The sequence below is a fragment of the Camelina sativa genome, chromosome 12, assembly GCF_000633955.1.
Source record: "Camelina sativa cultivar DH55 chromosome 12, Cs, whole genome shotgun sequence".
Lineage (NCBI taxonomy): Eukaryota > Viridiplantae > Streptophyta > Magnoliopsida > Brassicales > Brassicaceae > Camelina > Camelina sativa.
This window is the reverse complement of record NC_025696.1, coordinates 16,233,489-16,245,230: the sequence shown is the minus strand read 5'-3', so window position 1 is coordinate 16,245,230 and position 11,742 is coordinate 16,233,489. Positions and strand designations below refer to the sequence as shown.

General features: G+C 36.8%; 3 protein-coding genes and 1 pseudogene across 3 annotated transcripts in view; all 4 read right to left on the bottom strand.

Annotated features, from left to right (window-relative positions):
- On the bottom strand, window positions 303-4,537 carry LOC104731909 (peroxisomal acyl-coenzyme A oxidase 1). Its single transcript, XM_010451420.2, has 14 exons — window positions 4,208-4,537; window positions 3,971-4,079; window positions 3,831-3,892; window positions 3,541-3,750; window positions 3,356-3,443; window positions 3,111-3,273; window positions 2,781-2,979; window positions 2,306-2,503; window positions 2,008-2,139; window positions 1,502-1,622; window positions 1,272-1,382; window positions 1,128-1,197; window positions 852-1,035; window positions 303-777 (listed from the first exon to the last, which is right to left on the bottom strand). Exons 1-14 carry the CDS (start codon window positions 4,343-4,345, stop codon window positions 568-570), a joined length of 1,995 nt encoding a protein of 664 aa, XP_010449722.1. The 5' UTR covers window positions 4,346-4,537; the 3' UTR covers window positions 303-567.
- On the bottom strand, window positions 5,276-8,053 carry LOC104731908 (2-oxoglutarate-Fe(II) type oxidoreductase). The gene is made up of 11 exons (XM_010451419.2): window positions 7,924-8,053; window positions 7,381-7,573; window positions 7,211-7,291; window positions 7,084-7,135; window positions 6,671-6,792; window positions 6,369-6,469; window positions 6,207-6,265; window positions 6,060-6,116; window positions 5,928-5,973; window positions 5,762-5,841; window positions 5,276-5,633 (listed from the first exon to the last, which is right to left on the bottom strand). The coding sequence occupies exons 1-11, from the start codon at window positions 7,999-8,001 to the stop codon at window positions 5,528-5,530; spliced, it is 975 nt and encodes a 324-aa protein (XP_010449721.1). The 5' UTR covers window positions 8,002-8,053; the 3' UTR covers window positions 5,276-5,527.
- On the bottom strand, window positions 8,225-8,685 carry LOC109127958 (annotated as a pseudogene).
- LOC104731906 (2-oxoglutarate-Fe(II) type oxidoreductase) overlaps window positions 8,733-11,742 on the bottom strand; it is an 8,589-nt gene continuing 5,579 nt past the window's right edge. Inside the window, exons 4-11 of the mRNA XM_010451417.2 lie at window positions 10,262-10,313; window positions 10,006-10,130; window positions 9,806-9,906; window positions 9,647-9,705; window positions 9,487-9,543; window positions 9,337-9,382; window positions 9,162-9,241; window positions 8,733-9,058 (exon numbers count right to left, since the gene is read on the bottom strand). Coding sequence (XP_010449719.1) covers window positions 8,980-9,058; window positions 9,162-9,241; window positions 9,337-9,382; window positions 9,487-9,543; window positions 9,647-9,705; window positions 9,806-9,906; window positions 10,006-10,130; window positions 10,262-10,313 — 599 coding nt within the window. The 3' untranslated portion in view covers window positions 8,733-8,979. The remainder of the gene's footprint in view (window positions 9,059-9,161; window positions 9,242-9,336; window positions 9,383-9,486; window positions 9,544-9,646; window positions 9,706-9,805; window positions 9,907-10,005; window positions 10,131-10,261; window positions 10,314-11,742) is intronic.

The window sequence follows — 11,742 nt, the reverse complement described above, 5'->3', positions numbered from 1 at the left end:
TGATGCCTTCTATGCCCTGCTCTCTTGGTATTTATAGTTGATGGGACGCTTCATCTTTCTACCTCGGGATCGATGTAGTATTGTCTTCGAGCAAAAGCGGCGATCGTTCTTTAGCAGGCCGTCAACTAACTGGACTGTCCATCTCAAATGGACCTTCTAGAAGCTTCGTCGGCCCAATTAGGGTGATTCGGTCAGTCAAGATTTCTAGAGGTTATGCTAACTATTTCGATAATGGGCCTGAAGGAAAGCCTGCTAAAGCTGGATGAAACCCATATCCAACAATACATTCCAAAATTGTAACATCCGTCAAATTCGAGCGTATGTATGTACGAATATTACAAAGTAGCATACAACATATCCTTCTCAGAGTAGAAACGATCAATTTATTATTAATGTTTCTTGAATACTAAATTCCACCGTATTAGCTACTCTACATTACTACATATAAATAAGGGCATCGCCAGTTTTTAAACCGGCGAATTTATTCAAAGCAATAACCGGAACGTTAAGAAGAAGCAAATCAAACGTGCGATTAACCATATCGAGCAATCAAGTAAAACAAACTCTTTAGAGTCTAGCGGTACGAAGTTGCTGCTTGAGCACAGGTCGAAGGTATTCATGGTACCCGTCAGGAACCACCGAGTCGTTCAATGGATCCTTCCACGCTTCCTCAAACAGTTTCGGGTACACATTACCGTCGTAACGGCCCAGCACCGAATTCAAGTAATGGTCAGTGTAATTGAAAGCGTCCACAAGGGCAACCGCATTAGGACGAACCTATATGAAGGAACACAAAATGTTAGAACTCTGCTTTTTAAGGAATCAAATGTAGTGAGTAAGAGATGCTGAACCTGAGAGTATAAGGAGCGGAGCTGGTCGTTGGCTAGCGAGGCTTGCTTGGGAGTGATGGTGTTTGTGGAGAGGAAATCTCCGAGGTGCTTGTGAAGGAGATAGAGCGCGTAAATGTAACACAGATTATTCAGCTGTTTCTTCACTCCTTTGCCTCCTATGTCTTCCTCTAGTTTAGCTATGAACCTAACCGAGACAAAATTGGCAAAATTCAGGAGCTGACACAGAGAGAATCGCTAACTTATTTGATACGTGCAAACGTTTTTAAAGAAGCTTACTTGGAAACAACAATCAATTGGCAATGCGCAATTGCAGCCTCAACCAGATCAGCCAAGAGTTCTTGGAATCCTATAGACAGGAGAAATGTTTGAGAGTTTGGTCTTTTACCTTAGGATTCTGGATTCATGGAGTTAGATGAGTACCTTGTTCTTGATTCTCAAACTTGCTCAAATTTTTGGCACAAGTAACAGCCATTCTCAAAGCCCTAGCTTCAAAAGCTTCCAGTACCGCATCAGGGTTTAACCAATCCTCAGCTACATGCCCAATCAATAAAACCAACTATATCACTAACTCGGGAATCATATCGACGAAAGATCATTTGTTTGCTTTTGTAGCAGGAAGAAGGATAGAACATATAAACTTAAAAACTCACCCTTTTGAACACCAGAACGACATTGCAAAAGATGTACTGCCCGGCCCATATAAGCAGTTGTGCCAACAGGAACCTTTCCAGATCCCAGCTGGGAGACGGTCTTCATAAGGAATCGAGCAACCTATAAAAACAATTTCGAACAATAGCATAAATAACCACAAATCGCAAGGAGGCTTAGAGCTTTTCTTACTGTTGGAAATATTGGGGAAACAACAATGAACAAAAAACTTCAAAAGCTGTTAAATGTGTTTTGCATATCAAGTATCAACCAAGAAAACAATCACAAATTGCAGGTGACAAAAGCCAGAAACATGTGAAATTGACAAAAACCTGCAAATAATTATATCGGAAAAGGTACAAAACTCACAATATGAAAGCATGTTAAATCAAGAACTCACAGCCGAAACCAGAGAGACATAAGATGAAGAGCCACGTGCTAAGAAATCTATATGTGCTGACAGTATTATTCTAGTAAATGAGAATATCTCCCAGCTGATAATAAGTACCTGTAATTGCAGCACAACATTGTCTCCTTCGTATGTGCAGGCAGGAACATACACAGCAAACAGCTCAGGGAGTCCACTGCACCACAAGTAGCCATGTCCACCACATAACTTACGACATTCTTCAATACCATCCTGCACCCAATATAACGCTTAGGCTGAATTTTCGAATTCTATATAAACCTCCGAGACAATGTCAAGGAGGGAACTAACGTTCCAACATGTGAGCGGTTGGACCCTCAGAGAAACTAAACCTATCAGTCTAGTCTAATGAGCATAAAGGACCAGCTCCGGAACATACCGCAGTGGCTGTGGTGGTGAGAGACTTCAATCCTGCAGTGCATGCATGAGCCTCTGGCAAAGTTGCGAAATCACTAGCAGCCAGTCTTTCAGTTACATCCGTGTACAGCCATTTTAGCCACTCTCCAACAAATCGAAATGCATATGCAGATGCTAGCAGAGGAAATAGCCTGTTCTGCTGAGTTTTATAATCAATCACCTGTGACAACAACATGCAGAAAAATATTACATCCCCTTTTTCAGCCAACATAATTTTAGTCACAAGACGTTAATGATTGTAAAGAAAAAAAAAACTCTACACTACCAAGTCAAAGAAAATCACTTCAGCAGAAACAATCTGCCTAAATCTGGAAAATATTCGTACAAGTAAGTTTTTCAAGGTAGAAATACTTTGAAATTTGCTATGATCCAACATCAATCAATAGGTGCACACAGCTATGAGTATCCTTGGTTATGAAATGGGTATAAATGAGTACCTGTGTCTCAATGCCACCGTTATGTGCACCAAATTGCCTCCGCACTGCACTGTACCTTGTAGCTATGCAAACTGCTCGAGATAGTGCATTGGAAGCATCTGCCACAATTGTTTGTCTCACATACACCATAGTACCATACACCAGCTGCTTTGGAACATCCGATGGAACATATTTTCCTTCCCTTGTAACTTTTGACAGCCTGAAATGTTTTGAAGGAGGAGAAAAGGTAGAACCATAAGCCCGCATTTAAGCACAAGCATTTTCCTCTATAACTATCATTACATCATGAATGCTTATTAACATCAGACCAGAAAGGCGAAGAGGAAGGACCTCATGAGCATTTGATCCCTGGGAATGCGAACATGATCAAACATAAGAAACCCGTTGTCCATTGAATTATATGCTCCATTTCCCATCTTCGTCCCGATATCACCAACAGTTATATTTGGAAGAGGAGAATGATCTTCTAAGCTGCGCAGTTGCACAATGAATCCTGGAAGTGGAAGTTTAAAGCAATCAATACCGGAGCAAGCAAAACTAAAATACTAAACCTTTTTTTTGTTTCCGGTACATACCATGGACACCATAGTCTTTGCCATCAGTAATGAGACGAGCGTAAACAACAGCATGGGTAGAAACTTTTCCCAAACCACCAGGCCACCACTATTCAACAACCAAAGCAGATAAGAATCTTACACAACTAAGTCACTGTGCATTATAATAATAACTCAATCAAAAGGCTTCTTAGCCATCAACTCACTTTGGAAGCAGTCTGAGTTGGTGTGTGAATAACAAACTCATCCGTCTTGGGATCAAATGTGGCAGTTGTCTCAAGGCCTTGAACATTAGAGCCATGACCAAGCTCAGTTTGTGCATAACACCCAATAATCTGCATCTTATTGGCCAGCGACAACCACTTCCGCTGCTGCTCCTCAGTGCCCTGCCCCTTAATAGCAGGCACAAACATTCCCTACAGAAAGAGAATCAACGAATCAAAATGGTGTCTTTTGGAATCATATCTATTGATTGATAAAAAAAAAAAGAGAGTACCCAGTGCAGATCCACATAAGCAGGCTGATCAACAAAGTGCCTCAATCGTCCTGCTTCTTCCTCTGTAACCAACCAACAAAAGACTGATCAATACAAAAACTCAAACAATAAGGAGCGTGAGAAGAAGGAATCATCCATACCAGTGAGACGAAGCTCGATGATCCTTTTGAAAGCATGAGCACATTTCCTCAAGGTGCTCTTAAACAGCTCCTTCCTACTCAACCGAGCTCTATTGCTTTTCTCAAATACCTACATATAAGCAAAGATAAAACACGAAAATTCAACAAATCGAACACGATCCCTAATCCTAAATGGAAGAACAAAAAAAAAGAACAAGGAGAATTGAGAAGAAGAAGAAGAGGAAGAAGAAAAGAAACCGGATCGGAGGCGACGAGGCGGGCAATTCGATCGGAAACCTCAAAAGCGTGGCGGGAACCAGCCCAGACGATCTTCATTTCGTCGACGTCGAACTCCGCCTTGTTCCTCTCATCAGCAAGGTGATCAATTCCTTCCATGATTTTGTAATTTCAAAACAAAAAAAAACACTCAAAATTTTCCAGAGAAAAACTCTCAGAGATTATTAAGAGATGATGGTGATGAAGATTGGTGGCCAATGCCTTCTTCTTCTTCCTCTACCGATTTAATTGCACAAAAGTAGTTGGAGAGAAGCAAATTAAAATTAAAACTTTTATTTCGGATATAAATAGAGAAGAAGAAAGACAAATCGATTTATAATAGGACTTTTTTCCTTTTTTTTCTTTTCTTTCTTTCTTTATAAATTGATGAAATATTTTGTATTTATCTCATTCTCTCAGATCCATGTCTCACTGTTGACATAGATAATAAATATTTTTTTTAAAAAGTGAAAATTAATTAATTTTTGGATTCTTTTTCATACTCGTAATTATTGTTCAACGGATATATTAAGAACAAAATTAGATGGTCGGCAAAAAAAATATGGAATTATATCCATTTTTCCCTCATATGGAACATATATACTGTATTTGACTAACAAATTAAAATTAAAATTAATTTATATCTTGTCCTGAAACTTTTTTAAAAAAAAACACACACACACAGTAAAATCAGACGTGTAATAAATTTAATTTTCCGCCAATAAAATGACATGCAATCTGACCAACATGTTGCTAAAACAAGATAAAGGAATTAGGCTAAAAAGATAAGATAATGTTTTGTTTTCTTATCTTTAAATTGCAATGTACATATAGTTGCGTTATGGGCAGTTGGAAGATAAAAGAAAAAACAGCTTGTAATGTACTTATACAGTGCCAACCTTCTGAGCTTACTCTATCCATCATATGTCCTTTTTCAAAAAAAATGTACCTATACTCTATACAGTATAATGATTTTTCCCATGAATATTTAAGTCTTTTTTCACTTGTCAACTGTGTATGAAGATTTGTGTTCCGATCTCAAAAGTACAGTTAGGTTAACTAGTATTTATATCGTTTTCTATTATAATCGTAAACGACAAACATATTTATGCTTTGAATAAAAGACATTGTCGCTATAGACCACATACAAATTCACAACGTGTAGAAGTATGGTCCATATACGTAACCGCCCATTCAAGCTCCACGAGTTTTTTTTTGTGCGTCTTTGACTAAATCATTTTCAAGTCCCACCGGATTCCTTGTTACTTCCTTCATATTTCGCTAATTAAACATTACTACAAGCTAGAACACCATTTCTTTTACATTTCGATTTCGTAACCAAACAACATAGACGTAGGTTAGCCTGAAACGCTCCTTAATATAGTCGCCGGCCAGAATAGGCGGGAATCTACACCGATAAAAAAAATATATGAGAAACGGACTCAAAACTTTTATTTTTCTACCATTCAATATCAAAAAGATTTAACAAATGTGCAATGGAGTAAAGATTCATTCAACAAGAGTTTTCTCAAATACCTTGGGGGACAAGTTTCGCTGCAACAACTCTCCAAGCATTTTACATTACAATCTGGATTGGGATCTAAGAAGAACACCACCTACAATAAACTTCTCCTCAAGTTAGCTACTTTTGCCCAAAACTTATCAATTTGTAAGGAAATTAGAAAGAATCAGGCAAAGTTACCGAGTAACGTTCTTTTCCAACCGGCATCACTCGGTGCAAGGTAGACCTAAAACCCATTCACATATATTACATGAATAATCTTGAAACGTTACCTAGAAAACACACTCTAAACTAAGACTGATAAAAATTTACCGGAACATTCCATTGGTCCATCTCTCCATCAAATCACCAATGTTGACAATAAACGCCCTACAGTTATAGAAAGTCCCCCGGAATTCAACCATTATTTCTAATCAACAAGCATCCAAAATCCAGTAGCTATAAAAACGCTAAACTTACCCTTCAATTCCAGGGACATCTTCCCAAATGTGTGGTTGTTTCGATTTGTCTCTACAAACCTATGATTTTTAACAGACGGTGTAAGAACACATAAGGTTACTAAAAAGAGACGAGTATGAGGAGAGTTACAAGAAAAAATATATATATATATATATAGTTTACCTGAAGCCCCGGAACTCCATCAGTCAAAAGAAGAGTGACCATTCCATAATCTGAGTGAGCTGAGGCACCATATGTTTCTACACCTGACGAAATCACTTCACCTATATATATCATCAGAAGTGCAGAGATCAAAACCTGACTTGAACTCCTGGAATACGGATCAAGTTTTCACTTATTACATATGTTTACTTGTTTAGATATACATGTTCCTCTGGTTTATGTTAAGTTCTAATTCTTAGCAAAATCAATCAAGATTAATATCAATCATCAATCCAACCAGAATCTGATGTACATAGAGATACCTGGATAGCGTAAGAGGCGAACAACTGCTGCAGGATCATTCAGGGCTCCAACTTTTTCGAAGAAGTCCTCATCTAAATCCAAGGCTAAGGCAATCAAGCCAAGCAAATTTCTACCCACGGACCTTAAAGCAGCAATGCAAACACACAACTAGCAAGTTGATCCAGGAGAAAATAATCATGAAATATCATAATCTCCTTATATTTAGAAATTGATTTATCAAGAGACCAAAGATAGTACCAATGTAATTGGCTACAATAAACTATATTTGTCCCTACCATCGAGGTTCAAATCTAAATGTTGATAATGAACTTGAAAAACCTATTATCAACTGAGGATGCATAGAGAAGACAGAGTATAAAGTTTTAGTTTGAGATTCATTTTCCAATAGAGCGACTAAAAAGCAGGTGCTTACAGGACATTCTTGTAGTAACATTCCATGGTTTGTCTCCATGATGGCAAGAGATCTATATACATACACCTAATCCGTAAGAGAGATTGAGATCAAAACAGATTAAAGAAACAGGTAGTAGGGAAATAACCTTGAGAAGGCCACTGATTTGGGTAACGTTGAGCGAGAACGCCTTCGAAAGAGCCAAAATAGAAGCTTTCCTTGGAATCACCTAACAAAGAAAGATCAAATCTTAACGACCACCACCTCAGCAAGAAAACAAACCATATGCCATATACAAAACCACCAAATTGAATGAACCTATGGAGGTCACGGACGGGTCAAGTTTCTCAGCATACAAAGGAGTATAACCAAGCAAATCACGGCGGAGTAAAGCCATCTTCTCCACTAGTGGAAGATCAAAGAAGCCTTTGCTCTCCTTAAAAACCCCTTTTATTAATTCTTCCTCGATGCCATGATTCTTGACATAAAAGAATCCATGTTCAAGACATGCCTAATTTCACCGACATAATAAAAACAAAACAGTTTATCAGCAATCATAGAGAGAGACATGTCTTAAACAAACATCGTCTGAACCAGTTCAACTTAAGTATACACAAGACAAGACCTCCTTCAATAACCCAGACTAAAACCGAACCACTCAAAGAAAAAAAAACAATCTTCGTCAATTGATGGCTACAGGTACTAACTAGTCCTATCACTTACTAATCCACAACTGGATTTGGAAAAATTGAACTCCTGGAAATCATATGACTGCTGAGAAAGAGGTAAGAAGAGGAAGAAGAAGCAGACTAATCTAGTAGAAGAAGCAGGATACAAAGTAACAGAGAGGTGAAGAAGAACCTGACGAATCAATTGTGCGGTGGAGATTTTTTCCGGCGAAGAGAGGTCGATGATCGGAAGTGGAAGCGACGTCCCCATTCTCTCTGTTTGGAAATTGATTTTGCTCTGATCGTTTTGGCATATATGAGAGAACCAGACGTATACTGGAATACGACTACGTTTTAGATAAAATAACCGGAACCGAGTATTTGAACCGAACCAATCCGAAAAATATTTGAAGGGTTTGTTTGTGTTTTAGTACATTTTAGACACTTAAAATTTGAAAAATAATCAGTACACTTCTTTTTCACTCCCTGCCAAGTTACCCATACATCTTTATCGCCTTCTCTTTGGAACCACATCTAAGGTAAGCTTTTGCCATTGCAACGACAGTGCCTCCCTCCCGTTTGATTCCTTGTTCATCAACCCACATTTTGAAGTGTTTCCATCGATTTCATACTGGCTGCTTGTGTCTGCGTATACCCTCAAAACCTTCTTCACTGTGGGACTGTCACACTCGACCTTTCTCTCTCTTGCATCTCACGTACAAGCTTCTCGACCATATCTCGATTTTGGAGCTTACCGTAGAGAGTAATCATCGAATTGAAGGGTGAAACTTTGAAGAGGAATCCAAGCTCTCTCATCTTCTCAAAGGTGGCCTCAGTTTTATCCAATGTATTCTCAGATTTCGTGTAAGAGCTCAGGAGAGTGGCCAGAGTAATCCCTCATGTTATCGGGAATGCTTTGGAGGAACTTCTCGGCTTCTTCCAAACCCAAGAACATTCTCAACAGGATGAAACCATTTTATATATGGAAAAATCTGTTCCAAATACGGAATCATAGTCCCCAAGGACCACAACTAGAATATTTGACCAGTCGCAAATAATACAGCATCCGTGATATAGTTATAAGTATTTTATCACCTTTAATAATTTATTACAATACATCTTTGTCCACGCAAAGCAAACGACTCAAACCCAAACATTAGAACAGGCTTTAATAAGGTAGAAAACTCAAACATTTGACACATGCATGTCTTATTTAAGCAAATGTGGAGGAGCTTCTCATATACGTCTTTTAGCCGGAACCAGAATACGAAGCGAGAGTTTGACTGAATCGCTCGTGGAAATAATCTTTGGCCCGGACCGGTGGAAACCTGATCAGGCAAGAATTTCACAAATCAACCGTACGTTTAAGCTTTGTGATAGAAGACCAAAACTTTTTAAGTTATCACAATATAACGAGAGTTATTAATATACCTGGGAGGAGACGTTTCACTGCAGCAGCTCTCCAAGCACTTCACAACGCAGTTTGGGTCTGGATCGACGAATACAGCCACCTTCAAGTAATTAAACGAACATGTTTATGTCACGATAATGATGACGATTAGTAAAAAAAAAAGAGACTAATTCAAACCAATTACATCGTACGTACCGAATAACGTTCTTTCCCCACCGACACCACTCTATGCATGGTTGATCTTATAATCAAGAAGCGATATATCTTAATTAGTCAGATTATTCATATCCTAGAAATGAGAACGATTGTAAACTAGAAGTATAGATGTTTTCTTTGTTAAGGTACCGGAAAAGACCATTAGTCCATCTCTCCATAAGGTCGCCGATATTGACAACAAAAGCCCTGTGATTATAATTTACACAAAGTCATCTTAAGTTTTAGGCCTTAACTACAAATAGAGTCAATCAAAACGCTATATTTTTATGGTTTTAATTATGTAACTTACCCTTTGATTCCAGCGACATCTTCCCAAACCTTTGGTTCTTTATCTTTATCCCTACAAACCTTTTAGTACGTACGTAAACATTAATTATTAGAACTAAAAAAAAAAAGATATAATAAAAAGAAATTATCAGTTTTAAAAATATATATATGAGATGAATACTTGAAGGCCTGCAACTCCATCCGTTGCAAGAAGAGTTATCATTCCAAAATCTGAATGAGCAGAAGCCCCACATGTTTCTTCTCCAGATGAATCCAACTCTCCTATTATATATAATGTGACAAAGAGGGAATATCTAAGCGCAAAATAAAGAAACGAGCAGTGGAGGTTTTCTCATTTAGAAAACAGGTTTGGTGGAAGACCTGGATAACGTATGAGACGAACAACTGCTGCTTGATCATTGAAGGCTCCCACTTGTTCAAAGAAGTTTTCCTCTAAATTCAATGCCAAAGCCACTAGGCCAAGCAATTTCTTACCAACAATATCCCTAAGAAACAACAAAGACCAGACCAGTAAACAAAAACCACAACGTACAACCCAATATATAAGTACGAAAAAACAATAGTTTAGAAGTATTTTTGGTCAGCATAAGCAGAGCAATTGTTTCCTTCTACTTACATGACATTTTTATAGTAGCATTCCATGGTTGGCCTACAAAGCGGCAGAAGCTCTAATACAAACATCCATAACCCATATATAAGATAAGATAATCAACATAACAAAATAGTATTTGATAGAAACAAAGAGCTAGGTTCAAAGGCCCAGAGACTACTTCTTGCTAAATATGTTTTTTATTGTGGGTTATGATCTCAAGTAACAACAATATGGTTTAAGTAGGTTAGGCTCTTTAGTTTCTATCAGTGTTTTAAACCTCAGACCAACCCCGCAAGGCCGCAGGTCAGACCTTTAAACTCGCGACCTGATATGGTTTCGTTATATGTTAAAAGCCGTAGTTTTGTTTACCTGTTAGATTTCATGATCCGACTGGTTAGCAGATCAAATTAAAAGTCTTTTGGTTGGAATGTTTTGAGTATATCTATATATACATTTTTTAAGTACATTTTGGGTTTTACCCTTTAAGTTTAACTTATTTATAAAAATAATTCCTAAAAATTACATAAAATAACCATAATTAAAATATGGCAAATCAAAATAGATTCCTAAAATAATATGTCTACAACATCGCATTTATGATGATGTCGAGATGTTTTCCAAAAAAATATGATCATGTTGAGATTTTGGTAATTAGGTATTGATTTTACAATATTCAGTTAAGCATGAAATAAGGTGTATAATTAGCATCTATACTATTAAAAGGGAAGCATTATTTACAAGGCAAAATGAAACTTGAGAATATATGACATAAAATAACCCTGAATAAATTAAAAAGCATACAATAGGAGAAGGACATTAAAGTAATTTTTAATGTAAAAACAAGATGATCCGTTTGTGACCCCGGTTTTATTAATATAAAATTCGGATCGTGTTTTACAAAACAGATCAAGAATAAAAAGTCTTGCATCCAAACATAATCGACCACAATTATACACCATAAAAGTCAAACAAAAAAAATATATTTTAGGGAAGTGAAAACAAATCAGTATCGGTGATAATTAGTAACTTCCATAGCTAATATTGTGGAACATTAATCACACATTTTAAATAACATATAATTCAATATAGAAAACTATCCATATAAATTCTAATTAAAAATGAATCATTAAGTTGAAATCTCGAATATTACCTTAAATAATGATATCAAATCAAATATCTAATTAACCTCAAATGGTTGTTAATTAGCAAGTTAAATACGACCATATATAATTTCAGTAATTTGGGAAAATTGTTTTTATTTAAGAAATTAATGTGATACAAAAGTCTACACGTTTCATATATTTTCTTGATTTAGTTTGAAAAAGTTAGATTATCATATATACGAAATTTAAGCTACTTACCAAATTCTGTAGTTATCTTAGCTAATTATAAAAACAGGTATAAAATTATAAATTCAAAATTTTATATATGTAAACATATTTCATTTGGTTATTTATTTTGAGATATTTCCGGAAACATTGATTATCGATTTTATGTTACAAAAT

Bases quoted from the DNA above. Each gene is read 5' to 3' on its own strand.
- LOC104731909 (XM_010451420.2), bottom strand. From the start codon at position 4,345: ATGGAAGGAATTGATCACCTTGCTGATGAGAGGAACAAGGCGGAGTTC. The intron at 2,980-3,110 runs GTCCTTCCTCTT...AAAACATTTCAG, and splicing joins AGGGATCAAATGCTCATGAG to GCTGTCAAAAGTTACAAGGG. The intron at 1,383-1,501 runs GTGAGTTTTTAA...TTGGGCATGTAG, and splicing joins TCGTTCTGGTGTTCAAAAGG to CTGAGGATTGGTTAAACCCT.
- LOC104731908 (XM_010451419.2), bottom strand. From the start codon at position 8,001: ATGGGGACGTCGCTTCCACTTCCGATCATCGACCTCTCTTCGCCGGAA. The intron at 7,292-7,380 runs GTTCATTCAATT...TTTCTTTGTTAG, and splicing joins CCCGTCCGTGACCTCCATAG to GTGATTCCAAGGAAAGCTTC. The intron at 5,974-6,059 runs GTAAATTTTTAT...AATGGGTTTTAG, and splicing joins TGGACCAATGGAATGTTCCG to GTCTACCTTGCACCGAGTGA.